This window comes from Marmota flaviventris, chromosome 6 (genome assembly GCF_047511675.1).
Source record: "Marmota flaviventris isolate mMarFla1 chromosome 6, mMarFla1.hap1, whole genome shotgun sequence".
NCBI lineage: Eukaryota > Metazoa > Chordata > Mammalia > Rodentia > Sciuridae > Marmota > Marmota flaviventris.
Genome location: NC_092503.1, coordinates 96,071,341 through 96,096,342, shown reverse-complemented (window position 1 = coordinate 96,096,342; position 25,002 = coordinate 96,071,341). Strand labels below are relative to the sequence as shown.

At 32.2% G+C, this 25,002-nt stretch overlaps 1 protein-coding gene across 2 annotated transcripts in view; it reads right to left on the bottom strand.

Moving 5' to 3' along the window:
- Khdrbs2 (KH RNA binding domain containing, signal transduction associated 2) overlaps positions 1-25,002 on the bottom strand; it is a 545,817-nt gene that overhangs the window by 69,083 nt on the left and 451,732 nt on the right. The window contains exon 9 of one of the 2 annotated variants that reach the window (XM_027938265.2): positions 11,848-11,857. The exons of the other annotated variant lie outside the window; for it this stretch is intronic. Coding sequence (XP_027794066.1) covers positions 11,848-11,857 — 10 coding nt within the window. The remainder of the gene's footprint in view (positions 1-11,847; positions 11,858-25,002) is intronic. 2 annotated transcript variants of the gene reach the window in all.

The window sequence follows — 25,002 nt, the reverse complement described above, 5'->3', positions numbered from 1 at the left end:
AACATTAGTTTACTTTTATTTCTTTCCTCCTGGACATAAGTGCCCCTTGGCACTTATATTTGGGGGATTGGTTCCAAGGCTTCTCTGTGTTCAGATGCTCAAGTCCCTTATATATAAAATAGCATAGTATTTGCATGTAACCTACACATACCCCCTGTATACTTTGAATCATCTCTAGATTACTTGTCAAATTGGCAAATGTCATAAAGTTTTTCATTATGGTTGAGTAATATACTATTGTGTATATATATCACATTTTCTTTATTCATTCATCTGTTGAAAGGCACATAGTTTGGCTCCATAGCTTAGCTATTGTGAATTGAGTTGTTACAAACAGTGATCTGGCTGTAACACTATAAAATGCTGATTTTAAATACTTTGGATATATATCCTAGGAATGCAATAACTGGATCAAATGATGGTTCCATTCTCATTTTTGGAGGAATCTCTATACTACTTTCCAGAGAGGTTGCAACAATTTGCAGTCTCACCAACAATGTATGAGTCAACCTTTTCCCCCCACATCCTCGCAAACATTTACTGTTACTTTTATTCTTAATAATTGACATTCTGACTGGAGTGAGATGAAATTTCAGTGTAGTTTTAATTTGCATTTCTCTAATTGCTAGAGATGTTGAACATTTTTTTCATATATTTGTTGAATATTCACGTTTCTTTTTTTGAGAAGTATCTGTTTAGTTTCTTTGACTATTTATTGATTGGGTTATTTGTTTTAATGGTGTTAAGATTTCTGAGCTCTTTTAATATCCTGGATATTGATTCCTTATCTGAGGTGCAGGTGGCAAAGATTTTCTCCGATTTTCTAGGCTCTCTCTGCTTGCTCTTGATTGTTTCCTTTGTTGTGAAGAAGTTTTTAAATTTGATGCCATCCCATTTATTGATTCTTGTTTTTACTTCTTCTGATTCAGGAGTCTTGTTAAGGAAGTCAGTTCCTGTGCTAAAATGTTGTAGTGTTGGGCCTAGATTTTCTTCTAGAGGATATAAGACTTTTGGTCTAATTCCTAGGCCTTTGTTTCACTTCGAGTTGAGTTTTGTGCAGGGTGAGTGGTAGGGGTTAAATTTCATTCTACTACATATGGAATTCAGTTTTCCCAGCAGCATTTGTCAAAGAGACTATATTTTCTCCAATATGTGTTTTTGGTACCTTTTCAAGTATGAGATAACTGTATGTAATGATCAATTTGAATTGTTAACTTGATTGGATTAAGAGTGAAGATTAAGAGGCTTCTGGGTGTGTCACTGAGGGTATGTCTAGGAATGATCCATATGTGGGATAGCAAACATAAATGCAGCAGCAGATGCAAGCTTAATACTTCTTGAACAGGTTCTTGATTGCTGCTGCTATCACCTGAGGACATTAGACTCTTGCTCCTTCATACTTCCAAAGAGGACTCTGCCAGTGACTCTCCAGGGAGTTTCCAGAAGCCTTTGGTCTCTACTGGGTCAGGATCCTCGATCCCTCTTGCTCTGAAGCTTCAGCCTCTTGGACTGCACAGCCACTGGTTCTTCTGGCTCTCCAGCTTCTTCTGGTGGACCATCCAGCTTCTGGTTGTATAAGCCAATCTAACAAGGTACCTTTCTATAATCATAGTTCCTGTTAATTCTGTTCCTCTAGAGAACCCTGACTAATACACTGCATTTATTTGAGTTTATCTCTGTGTCTTCTATTCTATTATATTGGTCTTCATGCCTGTTTTGACACCAATACCATGCTGTGTTTTCACTACAGCTTTGTAGTACAATTTAAGATCTAGTATTGTGATACCTCCTGTTTTGCTTTTCCCACTTAAGTACTGCTTTGGCTATTCTGGGCCTCTTATTTTTCCAAATTAATTTTATGATGCTTTTTCTATTTCTATGAAGAACATCATTGGAATTTTTAAGGGAATTGCAGTCAATCTGTATAGGGCTTTTGGTGGTAAGGCAGTTTTGACAATATTGATTCTGCCTATCTAAGGTCTTCTTCAATTTTTTTCTTTAGTATTCTGTAGTTTTCATTGCTAGATTGACTCCCTAGTATTTAATTAATTGATTTATTTTTGAGACTATTGTGAATGGGATAGTTTTTCTAATTTCTCAAGAAAGAAGTTTTAATAGTGATTCTAAACTTTGTTTCATCTCATAAGTTAAAATATCATGAAAACATTATTTAAAGTCGACTTGTGTTTTCTAATTCTTTTTCTAAAGATTTTTTTTTTAATTTTTAGATTGAGGAATTTTGATTTTTTTCTGTTGGATTTCATAGGCACCCAAAAGTTAATCAGGTCTCCTTGAAGATGCAGCAACAATCATTAAGCCACTTTTGCTCCCAGTATGTAGCTTATTCTTTGGCATTTATAAAATACCAACTTATTTTGGAAAACATGTGCTCTTTCATTTCCCCTGTTAACACAGTTCAACCTGAAGTCATGGAGAATAGGTAGGCTCTCTGTTATAAGGATAGCCAGAAAATGGTAAAAATTGGCTAATCAACACAAATTAAATCAATACTAACAGCCTACAGGAACTAGAATGTGTACAAAAGATGTCTCTTACAGCTTTAGTTAACTATTGTCCTCACCTAAAACATGCTGCCTTTTAAGACTGGACAAACTTTTGAAAATATCTGAGACTTTCAGTAGGTACTAAGTGGCAAACTTAACTTATTGGAAAAGAATTTAGTTTGTTTATATTTGTTTACTTATTTACAAAATCATCTTAAAAAATGTGCTTAAATTAATTTTTTTCTAATGTTGAACCTCATCCAAAAAAGATGTGCTATTTAAAATGAATGCTGTATTATTTTTAATTCAGTATTTCAATTATACTTATTGCTAAGCATTCTGAAGACATCATAGGTGAGAGAGTTCAATACATTTATAATTGATGTTTTAAAAGTATTTGCATTTTTCTCCTAGACAAAGTTTGCAAACAAGTGTGGAAAAAAAGGAAAAAAGTCCCCGAAATTGTTCTTGAATATCAGTAGAATAGGAAGAGCTCTGGAGAGGATGATTTAAAAAGAAAGAAAGAAAGAAACAAACAAACAAACAAAGAAACAAAGAAAGAAAGAGCCTTTACCAAAAGCATATAAAATCATATATTTTAGGAATATTTTATGACACACCTGGTTCTAGTTTATTTGAAATGGAAATAAACAGTCACAAAATTCCATTTCATATATATATATATATAAAATAAAAAATCAATAATTTGGCACAATACCATCCTGTTAAGCATAAAATCTAAATACATTGGCAGATACACCACAAATAAGCTTACTAAGTGACACTTGCCATGAAGAAGTGTTTAAATAGTTTTGAAAATTTCTTCAATAATTGAGAAACAAAGGTTATTGTTTTTTTCTATTTAATATTGCTTGTTATTAATATTGAAGATATTTTCAGTGGTGAGATTCAGACAAAGAGTCAAGGTTGAAAGGTATTTGAAATTTTTATCTGCTTTGCTTTCAGAATCTCTTCTGCAGACATACTCTTTGCGGGCCTGTTTCATATGCTATAGGGAACAGCTATTTCTGTTGTCTTTTAAGTAAGGTGTTCCAGAGAAACTGTTTTTAAGTTTCAATGCATGGTCAGTGAAGAGATGTGATGCCTGTATGATGCAAATGAGGATGCAGATTAGAGAAAAATGTTGTCAATCACAGGGGCTGGTCTCCTTTGGAATTAATCAGGGTAGTTGAGTTTGAATTTAACTGACACTTTTGACTATTACATATTTTAGAAAACAAGTACATGTCAGCTTAGCAATTCCTATAAACAGCTATTTTATTTTATGTCAGTGGCACACAGTATTTGTTTATGTTTTCTATGATAATAATATACTGGTGATATCAGCTTATAAAATCCTAATAGTTCATTTTAACCTTGGAGATTTTATACACACCAACTAATATGTTACTGAATTATTTACAAAATGGAATTGTAGATCATTGCATTAAGGTATTTGGTACTATTTATCTAGAGACTAACACCATAAGTGTCAAATAACAATCACCTAACAGGAATTCTTTAAACTTACTGATGAAAATTCTATGAATATATACATAAATACTACATGCAACTGCCGTTATAGTATGATGCAGTAAGGAACTATCAGATTTGAAACTAGATTAACCCTTATTTGAATTTTGGCTTTAATACTTTTCTGATTCCTAAAATTCTGATACTAACATATACATTGTATTTAGGTGGTGGTGGGGACAGTGAGAATTTAGGCCATTGTGCATAACTGAACATGGATGTCCAGATCCCATAAAATTACAAAGAACTTAATATTACTATGTATATTTTGTCCTATTAAGATTTAAAATATTTTCTGTAAATCTGCTACTAGCTAAAAATAAGTTCAGTTATAATATTATAAAATGGAAATATAATTTTTCCTTTGATCTTGAGGTAATAAACAAGGATGAAAACTCTCAGTGTTTTTCATTGAATGTGAGAAATTTATAGATGATACTATACAATGGTTTAAACAGGCAAAAGGATAATTTTCATTGGTTATAGGTTTTTTGGTTGTTTGTTTTGTTTTCTTGAGATAGAATCTCACTACGTTACCCAGGCTGGTCTTGAACTCTTGGGCTCAAGTGATGCTCTTACCTCTGCCTCCAGAGTTCTGGGACTACAGGCATGCCAGAGCACCTGACTCACTAGTTATGTCATATAATTCAGTGACCAACCTCATATAAATCATAAATAGACACAATGATCCATAAGAATTTTAAAAATGAGCAATTTTGAGAAATGCCATAGAAAGATGAAATCTTACATAACCTGTCCATAATCATTTCTGATTCATCTATGGAGAAACTAGATACTTTCTGAACTCTAACTTTTGTTTTCAGTAGAGTCTTCTGTTGGCTAGTGTACTCTACATAAAACAGGGCTAACTCTTATCCAGTAATATCATTGTGTCACAGAGAAAGAAGCCCAAATTTAATCCCAATATCCCAGAACAATAGGCACTTGAAATCTCTCATGCATGTAGTAATGAATGCTATTACCAGAGTAAGAGGTTACATCCAAATCTTACCCATCTCAAAGTTCTCACCTCTCTTTTCTCAATTCAAATTATGGAGTCAACAGTGGGGATGAGGGGTGAAGAGGGGGTAGCTCTCCTGCCCACTTTTCCTTGGCTTTTATTCCTTTCTGCCTTTGGGATCTATGTTACCCACTCTTCCATGAGTAGTTCCATGTTCTTTCTGAATTATGTTACTGTAACCTCCTTCATGTTGGCTGATTGCCCTCATTTTCTGTGACATCCAATGGAACAAACAAAAGCCAAGGAACTGAGCAGAACAAAATCAAAGCAACCTCTAAGGAGTGGGGAATAGAAAAGAAAATGGAGGCCGAGACAGCAGGGTGTTTGTTTTGTTGACTAGGTGCATTCTGCCATCTCTAGTACATAGAAAGGGCTTCATCAATATTGTTTAGTAAGTGAATAACAGAGTAAATAAGCAAATGCTTATTAACATTTTTGCATTATTTTATGTCAGCGACACACATATTTGTGTATGTTTTCTATGATAATAATATGCTGGTGATATCAGCTTATAAAATCCTAATGGTGGTAAGTGCTCCAACACTGGGCTACATCCCCAGCTCCTATACAGTAAAATCTTGATCCTCAATAAACTTGGATCTCTAAATTTTATACTGTCAATGTACTACGTGTGGTTCTCTTATTCTTTATTGTGAAGAATTTGGAATATTGCCTGAATGAGGTAGGGAGATGGTAAATGGGAAGCCAAAATTTCCTGGAGAGTGTGCTGAGCAGCAGAGAACAACCAGGTTCACAAATAGTTATGGGCTGGGGGTGTAGATCAGTAGTGGAACACTTGCCTAATAAGGCCATGGGTTCCATCCTCAGCAACACACACACACACACACACACACACACACACACACACACACATTAGAAGGGAAATATGAATCATTTGGAGTCCTTTCAGAGTTGAAAATGGAGCAAGTTTCAAAGTAAAATCTTTAAAGTGTCTTTTCTTACAAAATAAATGTATGAGTCACATAATACTGAAATCAAACCAATAATAACAGTGTCACTTTTTTTTAAAAACTATGCAGAGACACCACTTTAGACTTAATCTTAAGTCATTTTATTATTGTCTTTCCAAGACAAGTACAAATTGTCAATTTTTATGCAATTTTTGGGTGGTAAAGTATTTCTTTGTTCATATTTCTAAATCAAATTTCAGGAATGCCTTTATATACTATTTTTCAAAAATATGAAAGCTTCCATTAATTTTTCAAAAATCTACATTAAAAATTTAGTTGTCAGAAGTAATTGTTTAAATTGACAAAGTTATTTCTCAGTGTCAACAAAAGAGTACAGAGAATTTAAATGGTGAACTTGACAGGTGTGGTGTCGCACACCTGTGATCCCAGCGACTCTGGAGGCTAAGCCAGGATGATGGTGAGTTCAAAGCCAGCCTCAGCAAAAGCAAGGTGCTAATCAACTCAGTGAGACCCTGTCTCTAGATAAAATACAAAATTTAGGACTGGGAATGTGGCTTAGTGGTAGAGTGCCCCTGAATTCAATCCCCAGTACAAATAAGTAAGTAAGTAAATAAATAAATAATAGGTGAACTTGCTAGTTTTAAAATTTATTTGAATAGGAAATTTAGAAGGAATCTACTTCCTTTTTAGTTAAAAGTGTTTCTGCATCATCCTCCATATTGCTGACTATCAGTGATTTCTAGCCTTTCTTTAGTAATTTTACTTATAATAAGGGTAAAAGTCTATATAAAGAGGATGATCCTTTCAATCATCCTTTACAATTTGGCATGTTGCATTTTAGGCTGATGTTAAGTGGAGGTCACCTAAAAATAATTATGATTGAAAAAGTTCACTAACTATTTTTTGAAGAAATACCAATAAAAGAGGAAAGAGTGCAGTTTACCACACTGTGCTATCAACTGTCTCTCTCTTTAAGAGAGAGCAGTGCTAGAGATTATTGTCAACACAAAAAAAAGTAATGAAGCTACTTGGCTTTTCCTTTGCAAATAAACATTGAAACAGAGAATGCCAAGAAAGCCTGAAAAAAACACATGCAAATAATCCATTATTCATGTGGGAAAGAATGAAGGAGAATTCAAAAGTGACACAACAATGGAAGTTTCCAGAGAGAATCATGTCAGGGGGAAAGTTACTTAGGATGTCTGTGTTCTCTGGTGGTGAAAATTTCAAAGAAAATACCCTCTGCAATTTGGGAAGTTGCAAAACAACATTCATATAATTTCTTTCTGCGATTCTAGCAGTCACATCTTGAGGGTACAAAATAAATAATGTAATATACTGTAAAAGAAATAATTATAAAAGGAAGATTTTAATTTTATATCAGCCATCATACTGTTTAATAAAAAACCTATTACTAGATTTGTCTCTGAAATAATAAGCAATTACAAAAATATATTAATAACAGATCCAAGAATCATACTTTTGAGGTTCTAACTCCCTGGATTAACCCAGCATCTGGCACAACTCAATCCACACACATCTGGATTGAGTTGGCACTGCCTGTGATTCTCAGGGCTGTTTAAAATATGTTCATTCTTACTCTCATGTGCAAAACCTTGCTGTAACTAGATGTAATACTTGTTTCTCCTCCCAAGTACAATTGAAGAAACTTGGGTGACAATTTACCCCAGACTACACAACTGGCTGAGCTGACAGCAAGATCAAGTCCTATGTAGTTCTCAAATACAGAACATAATAAATATGATTTATGGAGAAAATAGTATAAAATAAAATGGGCAAGTAAAAATAGAAGATAAAACAAATCATTCTAAGAACAGATGTGCCATGTGATAATATGAAGGATGGTTTTCTAAAGTCTCACAAAGTGCACATGCTTCCTTTTGTTTTTTTCATTCCTACTTTTACTCCATCAGTCCTAAATGACATGTGTCACACCCTAATGTCAAGAAGCATTGACAGTTTTCTTCAGCCCATTTAAAAGGCAAGACATTAAAAGAATAGACAGTCTGCTTCCTGGAGGCCAAACCCTACTGCCTGATTTCTGCCCTCTGGCTGTGTGGTTCCTCTTACCTCTGAATAGTATTTCAGAGGGCTTTGCTCACCAACCATCTACTTACTTCTTGCCTAGCTCCTGTTAGCATCAGACTCATTTCCACAGTGATATTTCCTTTCTTCTGTTAACATGCATTCAAGTTTCTACTGCTTCATGGAAGGGAAAGGGGGTCCTTGGCTTACTTGGCATTTGGGGATATGGTAAACATGCAAACTCTATATTTTTCCATCCATCAATAAGACTAGAACAAATTCTTCTACTCATAAATACTAATTTAAATATATAGATATTTATGTCATATGGTATACCCATTTTTATTTTCTTTTAATGACACTTCAATCTTTTATATAACTTTTCTTGGGTGCTCTAACATTCTGCTAACATCAGAAGACCTCCAACATAAATCTCCTCCCAAGGGGGCCTTAAAATATATCCTCTAGAATTTAACTATTTTGCTTTTATTGGGGCATTACAGTTGTATATCATAGTTTGGTTCATTTTAACATAGTCATAGGTACGTGTAATTTAATTTCCTCCATTTCAGTATATTGTGACACCTCACCCATTTATTCCCCTTCTTCTACTCTATTAGTCTACCTTCCACTCATTACTGTATTTTTAATTGACACTTTATAGATATACATAAAGGTAGAATTTACTGTGGTATATTTACACATGCGCATACATAATTTTGTCAAATTCATTTTGCATTTTTTTTCTTTCCCGTCCCTCCCTTCTTCCCCTCAATCTCCTACTCCACTGATCTTCCCTCTGTCTTTATTATATCTGACACCCCTCCACCTTTTACCTGTTCCTTTGCTCTGGCTTCCACATATGAAAGAGAATATTCAACCATTGATTTTCTGAGTTACGGTACGGCATACTACAAGACTGAAAGCTGGATATTTGTCTTAATAAATGTAGCAATATATAAGGATGAAAATAGCATGTAAACATCTAGATTGAGATGGTTGCTTTTTAGACAGGTGCATGATTTAAGAAAATTTTAACTGACATCACAAAAGGTAGAGATTTGGAGAATATAATGCCAAATAATTTCTTTCTCAAAACTAAAAAAGAAGTATGTAAAACACTTTATTTTTTAAATCACTCAACCAGAAGGCAACCCAATTAGAGAATACAATATTGCAAAACTCTTGTATTTTATAATTAAAACCTATTAATTCAGATGATAGCTAAGATTCAATGAATATGATGTTTCAGGCACTGTGCTATATCTTTTACAGTATCTATTGCTATTTGTTCTAATGATAACCAAGAAGGTAAATACTATTCATTCCCATTTCACTGATCATAAAACTTGAGGCATAAAATTCAATATCTCATAATTAGTAAGTAAGTATTTACACCTGTAATGAAGCTCAAGTCCATTTGACTGTAAAACTGATTGCTTAGTATTTGGGGATGGAACAGAATTATAATATGCTATAAAAATACAATAAACTCACTCAAGTGGAGTAGTTCACCTCCCCTTGTGGGTTAGGTCTTAGTACACTAACTCTTTGTGCATCTTATTAAAATAAACAACATGTTAGAGGTATTTCTAAGTATATAACATAGCCTAAGTATATTTTTGTCCATTAAATAGAGAATTTTCTTTAACTAATGACTTAAAAGTATTGGTCTGAGTAATTAAATCCAGGTATGCTTAAGATGCTTACTTTGTCATTGCAAAATTGGGAAAATATTTCAGAACAAGAATACAGAAAGAACATTTGTAGATTTTGGAAAATATGTAACATTATTGTTATATGAAATCGTAGAATCATTTTTACCCCCAAAACAAATTCAGCTATGACTAACAATTTCTTTCTAATAAACAACATTTAATTTAAATCTAATCATGAATCTTCTTTCTGAATCCTAGATTTCCGCTGTTTGGGTAAACAGGAAGTGACTTATAATAAATATATACTGGTTGCTACCCACTGTTGTCCATGTGAGAAGCAAGCTGCCTATAATCATTGTCTGCCTTTGTCAGATTCACTTGAGCATGCGTATTTGAAACCAGTTCGTGTTCTCTCTAGCATCTCCATTGCATGTTAGACATCTGTCCCATTTAGCAGGCATATGGGTTTCTCCCTGTATCTCAGTTTCATTTATTATGGAAGATGATGGCTTTGCACTTTGAGATGACTGGTAAAGTTCTTAAAGTGACAGTTGCATAAGCCACCAGCCAATACTTTGAAACACAACATTCCAAATATATGTTGCAAATTTGAGGAAAATATGCCTAGTCGAATTTTACATGATGCAATAACACAAAGACAGACATTTAATTTTATTTGCATAGATTAACTAACATCTCTTTCATCCTATCTCTAAACACTGGAATAATATTGAGAATTTTAAGACAAAGTGTATGCAATTCATTCTCACCCTGACTCTTACTTTCATGTTCCTATGGAATGTGTTTCCAAAACAAAGAATAAGGTAAAAACTGGTGAAATGTGGTTGATCTTCATAACATAAACTGAATCTCCCTTTTAGAAAGTTAACTTTAAGAAATATAATAGTCAAAATTCAGGCTACAAACTTTTTTTTTTTTTGAAAAATCACATTAAGCATAGACACCTCCATTCCACCAGTAAGATTATTCAAAATAGGCAAAGTAGTAAAAATAAATAAATATAATAAGCAAAATTATTGTTATTTTCCCAGTGAGAAATTTTCAAACATCTTTCTTTCCCCAAACCATTAAAATTATACAGTAGATGCTGCTCCTGAAAGCTGTAAGGAGGGAAAGAACGAGTCCTGTTATAACCTGATTCTTCCCTCTTTAGAATCTCACACTGAAAACTCCTGTACAACTGGAAGAGAAATTAAGAATCTCACACTGAAAACTCCTGTACAACTGGAAGAGAAATTATGTCCAGAAAGTACAAACACGATACTGATCACTTGGAATAGTTCCTATATGCCAAATGAAGAATTTTGACAAATGTTGGGAAGGAGACACCTTTAAGTATATATCTCTAGGTAGAAAAATTGAAAAGTGTTTTTTGGTTTGTTTGTTTCTGTTTTGTTTTGGTGTGGTTTGGATTTTTAGAACTGAAAATCCAGAGTCTCTGTCATGTATTAGTAAATCAAGTCTGGCTACAATTAATCAAGGTGATTGCTGACATCTGAGCTAACGGGTTATTTGTAGTGTGGGCAATGAAATGTCTGTACCTGATTTTAACCAGGAAGTGGTCTTGCTGTGAAAATGAGGCATCAGATATTTTAATTCTTGTTTTAACAGGATTCAGATTTGTACCCCTTTCTTCAGGTGGTATGGCTACGACAGGATATGTCACTCTATGGGTTTAAAAATCAAGCAACTCATTTGAGTTGCTAGCTTCATGCTTCTGTTATAGATTATGAAATGCCATTTCTGAAGTTTCCAAATACAGATTTTTTTCCTCTCTAGAACCTGGGTTTATTTTTGTAATCCCAGAGGAATAATGTAAGGTTTGAATATGATTTGTTTAAATGTGATTTATTGAAATTTAAGTGAATTCAATGTTCAAAAAGCTTTCACAGATAGTTTCCTCTCTTCAGAAAATTTGTATTGACTACCAAAATGGTAACATTTGTGCTCAAGATTAGATATTAGCTCTTACTGAAGAACATATACCATAGAATTTCAGTAGCATACAATAATAAGTAGGCATTTTTCACTCATGTGTCCAGGGGTTGTATGTGGTTAGATGATCTAGGTTGGGCAGGACTGGACTTGCTGAGTTGATGGTTGGGTCCACATGTTGATCACTCTTCTTGGACTTGATGGCTACTTAGGCAATATTCTCCTCATGGCAACAGCAGAATCAAAGGAGGAATCACATACATTCTATGCCTTTTCTTGTTTTATTTACACTATATCGCTTTGTTAAGCTAGTCCTGTGGCCAGGTCCACAGTAAAGGAGCAAAGTACACTCTGTGTACCATGAGACCATGGCAACATTATGGATATGCACTCATACATGGCTGGTGGAACTGCAAATTGGTGCAGCCAATATGGAAAGCAGTATGGAGATTCCTTGGAAAACTGGGAATGAAACCACCATTTGACCCAGCTATCCCTCTCCTCAGTCTATACTCAAAGGACTTAAAAACAGCATACTACAGGGATACAGCCACATCAACTTTTATAGCAGCACAAGTCACAATAGCTAAACTGTCAAACCAACCCTAATACCTTTCACTAGATGAATGGATTAAAAAAATGTGGCATATATACACAATGGAATAATACTCAGCAATAAAAGAGAATAAAATCATGGCATTTGCAGGTAAATGGATGGAGCTGGAGAAGATAATGCTAAATGAAGTTAGCCAACCCCCCCCCTCCAAAAAAAAAAAAAAAAAAAAAACAACAAAAAACAAAAACAAATGCTGAATGTTTTCACTGATATAAGGAGGTTGATTCATAGTAGGGTAGGGGGAGGGAGCATGGAAGGAATAGACAAACTCTAGATAGGGCAGCAAGGTAGGAGGGGAAGGCAGGGGGCATGGGGTTAGAAATGATGGTGGAATGTGATGAACATCATTATCCAAAGTACATGTATGAAGACATAAATTGGTGTGAATATACTTTATATACAACCAGGGAAAAAAAAAAGCAAAGACCACAGAGGAATAATTGAGTACAGTATTTGGAACTACTGGCTGAACTTCATGGAAAATTCAATTTTTATAAACTGCAAATCACTTTCTCCAACAGAATATAGACCTTCAGCTGTCATCTTCATGGAATTTATTTGTAATCAGTGGCTTCCTATCACTCATTTCTTGTACCTTCTCAAAGGCTGCTCTTTCTCCTAGAATGTCATGTTCCCTTCTTAACCTGATACATTTTAACCCATCCTTTAAGCTCAGCACATGCATCACCTTTTATATGAAGTACATCCCCTCTAGCCCAGAGCTTCCTATGCTGCATTGTAATGATCTATGTCAGTCTCCCCAGAAGGCTGAGTGCTCCTTGGAATCTTTTCTTCCTAGCATTAGTAGCATGTAGCAACTACTCATGATGTATTTATTAAAGGAAGAAAATGAAAAGAAGAAAGACAAAAAGACATAGTTCCTGCTTTCTAAACTAATTTCTAAACTTTCTAAAAATACACTTTTATCAATAGTTTTATACAAATAAATTTTAATTATAAAAACATGTTTTTTTCCGGAAACGAAATCATATAACTAAGTAGATTATCCATTTAAAAATTTAGTATCCTCTTATTTCCTTTAAAGTAAAGTAACATATTTATTCCCTAAAACTAGTTACAATTTTATTTTACATAAAACCATATTATGCTTGGAGGTTAACAAGAGTAGCCATTACCTGTACAAGCTTGGGTTTTGGTGTTAATTACAGGTAGATTACTGAACTGATATATTAGAAGGAAAATACAACATTTAATATTCATGGTTAAGAATAGCTTGAGATTACCCAGTAACACCAAGGATTACACTTACAAATTATAAAATGTAAATAATTGAAGCAATTAAACCAGAGCAACCTAATCTTATTAAAGAAGTGTGCAATCAAATCTTAAAATGACTCTTTCAAGTAAGTTTTCTTTTATTCAGCTAAAAGAAAAAAATCTGAAATAGATGCTGAAATTAAGTCTATCAGTAAGTATAGACTTCCTAGGTAGGAATATTTTTTTGAAAATCATCTAAACCAGAAATACTTTGATATTTGGATGCAGATTTATTAAAATATGAATTATTTAATTTGAAAACACATGCTAGCCCTAAACTATTTTATTTTATCAATTTTTTAACTTTATAATCACAATTTTAATTTCTTTTTATTTTATTTTTTATTTGCTTTAATTAGTTATACATGACAGTAGAATTCATTTATGCAATTCTGGGGAATGGTTTCTCATTAAGAATATGAAAAGTACTTATTACTTTAATCATCACAGTAACTGGATGGTGAGTTTAAAAATTATGTATTTCGTTTAATGCTTTTGTCAAGGAATGTACTTTGTCATTCAATAAATATATGAAGACTACTTATTTTTCAATTATTTTGAAGTGGTAAATAAAAATTCTATACCAAGAACATGGTATATGTGAAAAATAGCTAGATTATAATAAAGAATTTTTTTTCAAGATATGGTTCTTTTCTTTGCATACCAACATTGATAAATCAATTTAATCCATGTGTTAGTATGATATGTGGTACACTCTCAAGTGATAGTGTGAATATTTAATATAAATAAATGCATAAATATGAACTGTTTCATCTTAACATTGTTCACATAATTTCTGCTGAATATATTAGTTTAAGCTATGTGAAGTTGAAATGGTCCTATTGATATTTATTTTATTTTTATACCAGGGATTGAACTCAGGGGCTCTCGATCATTGAGCCACATCCCCAATCCTACTTTGTATTGTATTTAGAGACAGGGTCTCACTGAGTTGCTTAGCAGACTTACTTTTGCTAAGGTTGGCTTTGAACTTGTGATCCTCCTACCTCAGCCTCCCAAGCTGCTGGGATTACAGGCTTGTGACACCACACTGGACTATTAATATTTTTTGAACTACAAAATGGTAATTTCACAAGTTCACCTTATTAAAAAGTTTATTGACAATGTCATACAGCTGTGTATCCATATAGTTACATTAATGTTTCATTTGAATTACTAATAATATAAGGATATTTATTAATATAAATATATGTTTTATAAAACATATGAATGAATAAGGCAATTATAAATGTGGAAAAGTGTAAGACATGCTACTTAGAATCTAATATTCAGAGAAATGCAAATGTTATAAAATGAGATATAATTTTTTTCCTTTTACCTCAACAAAATTTGCCAACAACCAGTATAAAATTCAATATAGGAAAAGTAATAATCTTATTATTAATGTGAATATAAGTTTATATAAATTTGTGTAACTGTTTAGAGGAAAAATTGAACAACATTTTTCAAAATTGAGTATATGCAAACCCTACAACTTAGAAATATATTTTAGGACTCTATTCCACAAATATGCTATGGTGAAAGTACAATTGCATTGAGTTTTAGAAAAATAAAATGTGTACATATACAAAAACTGGTCTTAAAAGCTACTAAAAATAATTGTCTATGGGATTAAGATAATGAGGAGATATTTTAAAATTACATATTTAAATTATATAATAATGTGACAACAACAAAATTTATAATGTAAGCAAATTTACAACATAATAGCTATATTGATGGGACAAAAAGGGGAGGATTCTGAGCTCAGTTGTTCCAGAGTAGTTACTGAATGAACAGTTAGTTTTTGTAAGTAAACATTTGGTGGGTTTAGTCTCAAATTCCTGGAGTAGGCACAGAAGCTTAGAAACTTTTGCTGTTTCTCAGTATTGCCTCAATTACACACACACACACATACACACATACACACCACAAATGCATACATGTACTTGTGCACATACACCAGGAATGTATGCTTTGTCAAAGAATTCTTTAGCACAGAAATTATTTTAGACTTTGTTCTATAATACAAAATAACAAAATAATTCAAAGAAAACCTTTTAAAATTCTTATTTTTCCTATTTTTATATAAATATCTACATACATTTTATATAATTGTTTAGTATTTTATATACATATACAATTTATACTATATATTTGATATTATATTGATGAATTTATTTTCCTTATTCATAAATATTCCAAAGGGTACTCAATTTCAATCATAGAGTGATAGTATAATTAAGAATGTTCAATGATTTATTTTTCCAGGTTCTTTTTATTTTACATTTAGTTTGTTTTCAACATTTGGGTATTATAAAGAATGCTGTAATAAACATCTGTGCACATTAATCTTTGACCCTTATTATCTCCTTAGTACAGATTTCTGGAAATAAAATTAATTGCAAAACAGTATCCATCCCTAGGTAATATGAAATAATGAGTGAAATTTTTTATGGCTTTACCATATTACAGCTTTAATATTCTTATAATTTTTGACAACATTATATAACAGATACTGTTCCAGACTGTGACTAATTTACAGTTTAACTACTGTGGTTTTCATTACAGATTAAGACTATTGAGCCATTTTCTTTAAAATGTGATTACTCACACTTTCTTAGGACTCTCAGTAAAAAACAAAAGACAAAAAAACAAAGGTTTCATATCAAGTTTAATTTTCCTCTTATGAAGGTGTTTTCTGTTTGTTTATTTATTTTAGTTGTTTTAATTAGCTGACCCACCATGGATCCAAGAAGCCCTGTTATTCTTCACCAATGTCAAGGTCATAACCTGTGTAATGGCCTACTGCCAATTTGAATGATTGCATATTTCCTACTTTCTTCCAAACACATTCATTTAGGAAAGTTTTTCTCATCTTCTCATCAATTACAAAAGACTGGCTTTCAATAATAAATGTTTATCATGAGTTAAGCTGAGCTCAGGAAAGCCACAAAGTGAGTGTGCATCCTAATACTATATATCTACACATAGTTACTTTACACATAGAACTAATAACACATAGATGTGAATAATACATCACAATATATAATTATTGTTAGAGGTATTCTAATCTATTGGCTAAGCACAACATTTTAGTTGATTGCATTAATACATTTATTGGAAATAATTGTTTAGTGTATCCCAAATCAATGTTGGTCAACAATTTGGGTAGGAGTCTATTTACAGATATGGGCAAAATAGTGATCTCATACTATTATTACAAAATAAAATGCTCTATTGGATATTACTGGTAAATAAAATATTATTCATTTATTTTCATGTTATGAAACATTGTTTTTAATTGTGACATATGTCATTTATGATTGAAGAAAGAAATATTGGGGAACATAAATTACTGAAAATTCCTTCTTCTTATAGCTATTAGATGAGATTTCACTGTGATCATTTCTATGCTTATTGCCATCTCAAGCAAATCATTTACTTAACACCATTGTATTTTAATGAGAGTGGGACAATATTCTTTTTCCGGCTGGAGCTCAAATATTGCTTTATTTTATCATGCAAAATATCAGTGTGAGAATGATTTGTTGGTATACATTTGATATCTAATTGTGAGATATTTATGTAGTATCTCACACATATTCCTATTTGGCTTTTGTAAAAGAGTTTTGCATATTTTATGCAAATGTAATATTCCCTTGTTCTCAAAGATAGACAACACATATCTAATTAAGGAAAACTCTATTATAAAGTAATTTCAGATAGGCTAATTTTATTCAAACTGAAAACTCCCAGATTTTTTTCTTTTTTAAGTTACTATGCTAATTCTATGAGAATAATTTTCAATTACAATTTTTACTGAAGCTAAATTGACTGAAGTTTATACAAAATATGCCATTCTTAGGAAGTGAAATGTTCACAGATTACATTAATAGAAATCATACATCATGATGCTTGAAAAGATGCACAATTTGCCCTTAAGTTATATTCTCATGTATTAAAGATGTATGTAGACATGGTGAGGATTAATTAGTGATGCAAAAGACTTAATTTGTTGGGTGTAGGGTTCTGAACTCAAAATTCTTATATTAGAATCATGGATTTACTACTTAGTTACTTGGGCAAGTTCTCAACCTCTCTATTCCTGAGCTTTCTCATCAGCAAAATGATTATGTAAAGCACAATAGTGCTTGGTATCTATTATTGTCCAAAATATTAATGCCATCCAATAGTACCTAAATGAAAAGTTTCATATCTAGACATTACTTTATTAAAATTTGTTAAAAACTCAATATAGAGAGAGCAACATGTGTGGGTATTAGCAATTTGCAAAAAAAAAAAAAATGCAAAAGCACATCTGATATCTTTAATGTACAAAAATGTAGTAGAAGTTAAGTTTGGGTACAGTGAGAAAATAGATAAAGTTATCAGAGAAACTGGTAGAAAAATAAAAAAAATCAATATCACTTAGTATTATGAAATAAGAAGAAATAAAAAAATTTAAAAAGGAATCTGATAAGCATACACTTATTGAAAAATAAAATGAAAGGAACTATTTGTATAGATGGGTAATGTATGTTTTGAAGACCTATGCAGGATTAGGCCAAAGAAAACCTGATCAAGTAAATTGGGGACCTTTTAAATACATTCATAGCATGATGTTTCTGACACACAAAGGCCAAGCTTTAAGATTGCTTTTATAGGAATGGTGCTGATTTTCCATAAATTCATGGTTCCTAAATGTCTTATTGCCAGGAGAATACTTTTCCAGATATCTCTGGGGTTAGAGTTTCAGAGTTTGGTTAAGTGGAGTTGTTTCACTAGATGCATGAGCACATATATACTGATAACCAAGGCAAATCTACCTAAGTATACTTGTTTTACAAGAATCCAGTAAAGGCACCTGTAGGCTTATTTTATCATCACGTATAAAAACATGTTTTCTTCAGATGCTTATCTATCTACAGTTCATAAGAGGCAAGGATGTTATTTGAAGTCTCGCCTAACTTCTAAGTTCATGTTTTTCTCTGGAAATCATACTGCCTTGATAAAACGGATAAGACAGACATTAGATTAACATGGTAGAGAGAAAAGAATCAGAAAAGAAAAACATTGAAGGTCTTAAAACACTATTAATTTGAAACAGATCAAGATTAAAGAGCACATAATGGAGACAAATTTGTTTTCAAATTTCTACAAGGAGTACTAAAATAAAAATACACAGCCAATGATATAGTAATTATTCTACAACAAAATGGGTAGGTTCTATTGTTAACTAGAAATTATAAAATGCTATGAAATTATTATTATAAAGTTAACTGAAATTCTTGGGGAATAATGTTTCATAAAGATGGAGTACAAATAATAATCCATTCATGTTGGTCTGGTGTTACCGAATTGATTCAAGCATATAACCCCTTGTAAAATCAATGGAATTTTATATCCAGAACAAGATTATAGATTGTAATGACCACATGAGGTATGCACTTGCCATTTAAAGGTGCTTTTCAAAAAGATGTCTTTATTAGAAACAAAATAGAAATCCTTGTAAATTAAAACACTGGCAGGATTTCCTCACTGGGTACCCACCCAAGCGTGTTTATGTTTCTCTCTACTTATTTTGAAGTATTTGCCCTTTAGTTTCTTCAAGATTTCTAATCCATTAGATTTGAAAGATGCTTAAGTGAGTGCATTTTAAAGCAGCAACTGCTACAGAAATTAATCAAAGCTCTCACAATATGCCTTACTTAGGATTTTTTTTTAAAATGGCATATAGGAAGACAACAGCAGCCTGAACCAGCAAGAACAATTCTTTAGCAGCAGTTCAACTTAAAAACCTCTTCACCTGCATTGTTCCATCTGGTTCCCAAAATAACCCCAAGTTAAAAAAAGATGACTTCCTCCTTTGATCTACTCCTGTTACAAGTTCATTCATTGATCTTTAAATTAAAACACCTTGTGATCTTAGTATGAACCTAACTTTTCCAGGGCACACTTTCTTCATTTAAATTTTTAGTATCGATTATTGGATGCAGTTTACTTATTTTTTTTAAATTTCTCTCTCTCTCTCTCTCTCTCTCTCTCTCTCTCTCTCTCTCTCTCGGTAGCAGGGATTGAACCCAGGGGTGCTTAACCACTGAGCCATATCCTCAGCCCTTTTTATTTTTTATTTAGAGACAGGGTCTCCCTAAGTTGTACAGGGACTTATTAAATCGCTGTGGCTGGCTTTGAAATCCTCCTCCCTCAGCTTCCTGATCTGCTGGGATTATAGGTGTGTGCCACCATGCCCAGGTAATATTCCTTTTAGGACTTCTCCCAGCCACACAGATGAATGATAGTATTTAAGAAATTACCTTTCATTGCCAATCATCAGGTTTGAACATGCAACTTATATAGCTTCAAGAAAAATGAAGTCTTGAATTCTTGAACACTTACTTTAGTCTTTATTCTTTTGTTTTTTATACTGGTATATAAAAATATAAAAGTCATACATCCTATTATCCTAAGTGTTGAATGTTTAATCTCATATGTGGAAGCTAGAGAGGAAAAAAAGGCATTAAATGAAAAGGGGAATCTCATGGAAATTGAAGGCAGATCCTTAGAGTAGAAGCAAGCAAGAGACAAATGGGGAGGGAAGAGGGAAGGGAAAGGGAACAACTGGGGAATGAAGTTGACCAAATTATGGTATGTGCATAGAGTTCATTTGTCCATTTACTGATTGGGTTATATATCCTGATTATTAATCTCCTATCAGAAGAGTAGCTGGAAAGATTCTATAGGCTCTCTCTTCATGCTCTTGTTTTTTTTTTTTTTCTTTTTGTGAGGAGATGTATCAAGAATTGAACTCAGGGGGACTCAACCATTGAGCCACATACCCAGCACGATTTTGTATTTTATTTAGACACAGGGTGTCACTGGGTTGCTTAGTAACTAGCCTTTGCTGAGGCTGGCTTTGAACTCATGATCCTCCTGCCTCAGCCTCCCAAGCTGCTGGGATTACAGGTGTGTGTCACAGCATCCTGATTAATTGTTTTTTTTTTTAATTTTTTTTTGGTAGAAGTCCTTAGAGTCTTGTTGTAAATAAAAAAAATTTAAATGATCTCACACATTTGAAAGCAGTATGATTTGGCAGTTGTTTGGTAATGAGTGAAAAAATTTAAATATTAGTATTTATGTGTGTTGAAGCTTTTATCAATAAATAGTTGCCATATGTCTATACTATAGTAGTCTTTTTATTTCTTTTGCTATAACGTTTGTCATTCTGCTCAGATAATAATATAACTAATTATATATTTAATTTTCTTTTGAATATTTTTTTTCTAATTTACCCTACTTATAACTATTGCAATTATAGATACATTTGAATTCAATTTCTACTTCCCTCTCTGGATTTATGACTTATCCTTCATGGTCTGTATTTTCTTTTGGTCTTTCTTAAATCTGCAGAACTTTGTTTTTCATTTCATACTTTGCTCTCTACAACTTTGGAAATCACACCTTCTGTTTCTATTCTTTATTTGTTCCTCTAACTTATTAAAGTCTTTAATTTGTCATAGTTAGCATAATTATTTTATTGAAGTCCCATCTTTATAAAGTTAATATCTGTATGAATTTGACACCTTAAATATATCATTCCTATCACCTTTCTTACAGTGATTCTGATGAAAGAACAGAATGACAACTACTAATTAAAGTGGCAAAAATCCTTTTAAAATCTCTTGAAAACCTGAAAGTTAGCTTGGAGTTAGAAAAACAGGAAATAATTTAATACAGAATATTTTGAATAAAGAAATATATCGTGTTCCTGAGTAGAAAGACAATATCAGAAAGATGCCAGCCCATCCCAAATTAATCTGATAACACAATGCAATTTTAATCATAATTCTAAAAGATTTGTGGTTTGTATCTATATGTGTGTACATCCTAAAATTCACATGGAGTTACATATAGTCAAAAATAGCCAAGAAAATACTGAAGAAGATTAAGAATTAATGCAGGGTTTCATCTACTCCATATCAAGACATTACAAAGCTTTATGAGTGATAGCTTTGACTCTATTTAGGAATACCAACAAAAGGAGAGAACCCTCAGAAAAACATCCACATATATAAGAACCTGGCTTATGAGAGTATGAATATTATAAATCAGTGGTGATGTGATGTGCTATTTAGTACCTATGCTGAGACAGTAAGCTTAGTACAGAAAAAAATTAAAAGTTTGAAATCTATTTCATAATATTAACAAATAGATTTCAGGTGAATATCTAAATTTAAAAAGTGAAATATAAAAACTTGAAGAATCTTAGGAGAATATATAATTTTGTAGAATTAGGTTTTCTAAATAAGACATGTCCAAATCATTAAGGAACACTACTTTTATGTAGACCTGTAGATGTAGCCAAAGTGTAAAAATGTAAAGAGGAACTCATCAACTTAGGTAAATGAATTACTTCTAAGAGAGAAGGTCAAGATAGAGAGGTGTGGGAAACTATAATGTGTTCCATCTTTAAGACAAATTGTCTAAATAAAATACTGCAGATTCTTAATATTAGTCAAATGTGGTTGGTGAATATGAGTCCAGAGAAGTGTTTTACAATATTTTGTCCATATTTCAAAATGTTGCAAATATTTAATAATTTAAAAAAGTGATTCAGAAATATAAACCTGCTTTGCAAATTATACCAGATGCCACAAAGCAAATCAAACAATTATTTTTTATTGGTTATTTGAAGACTATATTTTTGTTCCTAATACAATCACATTGACTTTTCCAGATGTTACACCTCATAAAAAAGATGATAATCATCAACAACTGTAGTGTTACCTTTGAATTATGAGAATTTTAATGCCATATATTATACTAAGAAGAGTTCACATGGCAATGGGCAATGGCAATTCACCTATATGATGGCAATTTCAGTACCGCTTATAATTTAAATTCAGCATGCTACCAAGATAGGAACACATGTTTAGTATTTTGTGGGTCAAAAATTGTTAAGGGTCTAGAGATATAGTTCAGCAGTAGAGTGTTTTCTAGCACGTATGAAGCCCCAGGGTCAATACCCAGCATCATAAGGAAAAATAAAATGACAGATGTAAAATGATAAAACAAACTTACATAACAATAAAGTTTTGAAGAGTTTGGTTCTACTAAAATAAATTGAACTTTTTATATCCTTTACTGCAAGCTCAACTACTAAGCCTTCACTATATAATGAGCAGTGTCAAGAAATTTTGTTACTGTATCTCATTTGATTATCTCAATAACCCTGAGAAACAAAACAAAACAAACAACAACGAAAATCCCCCACAAAATTATTTTATTGATAAAGAAACTGAGGTTTAATAACTCAATATCATACAGACATCAGATAGTGGGCAGCAGAACCCAGTGAATGTAGCCCAGTCTGGGTTCAAAGATTGGACCATTAATGACAACTTTATAATTGTCAAAATGTTTTCTCTAGAAAGGAAAAGGATGTTTTGTATGGCAAGTTGACCAGCTATAGTTTAAGCTGTTGCAGCATCTGTACATTTTGGTAGTGGACAATTTTATTTTTATTTTTATTTTTTTTAGTGGACGATTTTTATCTGTATCAAATTTAAAATGAATCAGTTAAATGAAATAGCTTTTTGCTTGACTGGATAAGAATTTTAAAAAGTTTTTTTTTTTTTAACAATTAGTATATTTCTCTCAAAAATTATTTAAAATTTCATTAGATACTTTAAACAGAAAATGAAACTAGATCGATGAAAGTTTTGCAAATCATGAGAACACTGAAAATTTGAAAATATAATCAAGATTTCCTCAAAAAGAACCAACTAAAGTAGTTTTAACAAGATTTAGAAAGTTGTTATAGATACAGATGTGTGTATATGTGCATGTGTGTTAAATAGTATGTCCATAATTACTGTTTAATCAGAGAATAGTGGTGAATCTGACAAATTCTCTAGGAATTAAAAAATATTTATTTTTTTGCATATTTTATATTATCCTATAGTAATGCACATAGGTATTATGTAAATATCAGGAATACTGAACTCAAAGTATTGAAAGCCACATTATTAAAAAATGTTGGGTAAAAGAGAATGAAAGATTGGGCAAGTCTTGCAATCCTGCAAAATTGAACATAGAATGCACTAAAAGGCAAGTGTGTCAACTTATACACAAGATTAATCTCTTGTTGTAAAACGTTTCTCAGACAGTAACATTGTGGGGATTGCATACACTCAGAGCTATATGTGTTCAATAAAAATACTTGTACATCTTTTAAAAAACGAATTTAGTTGAGATAGGCTTCTTGAATCCACTGATATGAATTATATATATTTTTTAAAAAATCAATGCTCACTAATGTTAGAAGAAAAAGTTGGTTTGAATGTCATTTTTTGCCCCAATTTTCTTTTTTTCCCTTTAGTTTCAGGGCAGGTTTTACTTACTAGGGTTTTCTTACGTGCGTACATCCTTTCTAGGTCAGTGCAACTTGTTATTTGTTCTTCCCTTGAAAATCATTTTTATATTTTACTTTTTTCTTATTACCTTGGAGTATATATTTGAGCAACAGACAATAGACTAAACTCTCTGGTTTGTTTAATCTGTTCCACTTCAATTTTCTTATTTTTCAGTACCCCTGAGTACTTTCTGACTGAAATAGTGAAGGTTATCATCATTCTACTCTCATATAAACCCCGCATGTAGGGTGTTCAAAGGAAGTAAAGGAAAAAGGAACAAGGAACAAATGATTTAGCCGAGTGGATAAGAGCATGGGGTTTGGAAGAAGATGGAATGGGTGAGTCTGAGCTTTGTCACTTATATGACCTCAGACAATTTTGTTTCCTCATTTGTAATACAGTTTCTATAATATTTAATAGGATTTAAAATTTCATTCTCTGGAACATAGAAAACAACTAGTCCTTCAGAATTTTACTTATTAAGATCTTCATAACATTTTTGAAGTGAATATAAGACCAATAAGTAAGCTCTTTTCCATCACGGCAAAGAATCAAGAGGTAGACATTCTTTAGAATGTCTGAGGAGGACATAATATAGACAGATTATGTAATTATACATAATGATAAAAATGGTAATTTTGAAGTGATAACCTATAGCATTGAACTTACATCTTTCAGTGTTTCACCTATTCAACAAATATTAACTGAATACCCATTACCTGCCAAGCATGATTCAAATTATGAGAATACACAATTAAACCAAGTGACAGATAGTCACAAAGTTTACTTTGAGTCTATTCTTATTAAACGTTTCATTACAAATAGTGAATTGTTTTATTTAAATAAATAAAATATTTAATTGTAAAATAATATAGTGTATTTAATGTCAAAATAATATACACAGGGGCTGGGGTTGTGGCTCAGTGGTAGCGTGCTCGCCTCACATGCATGAGGCACTGGGTTCGATCCTCAGCACCACATAAAAATAAAGAAAATAAAGTCCATCAACAACTAAATTTTTTTTTAAAAAAAATACATAAATT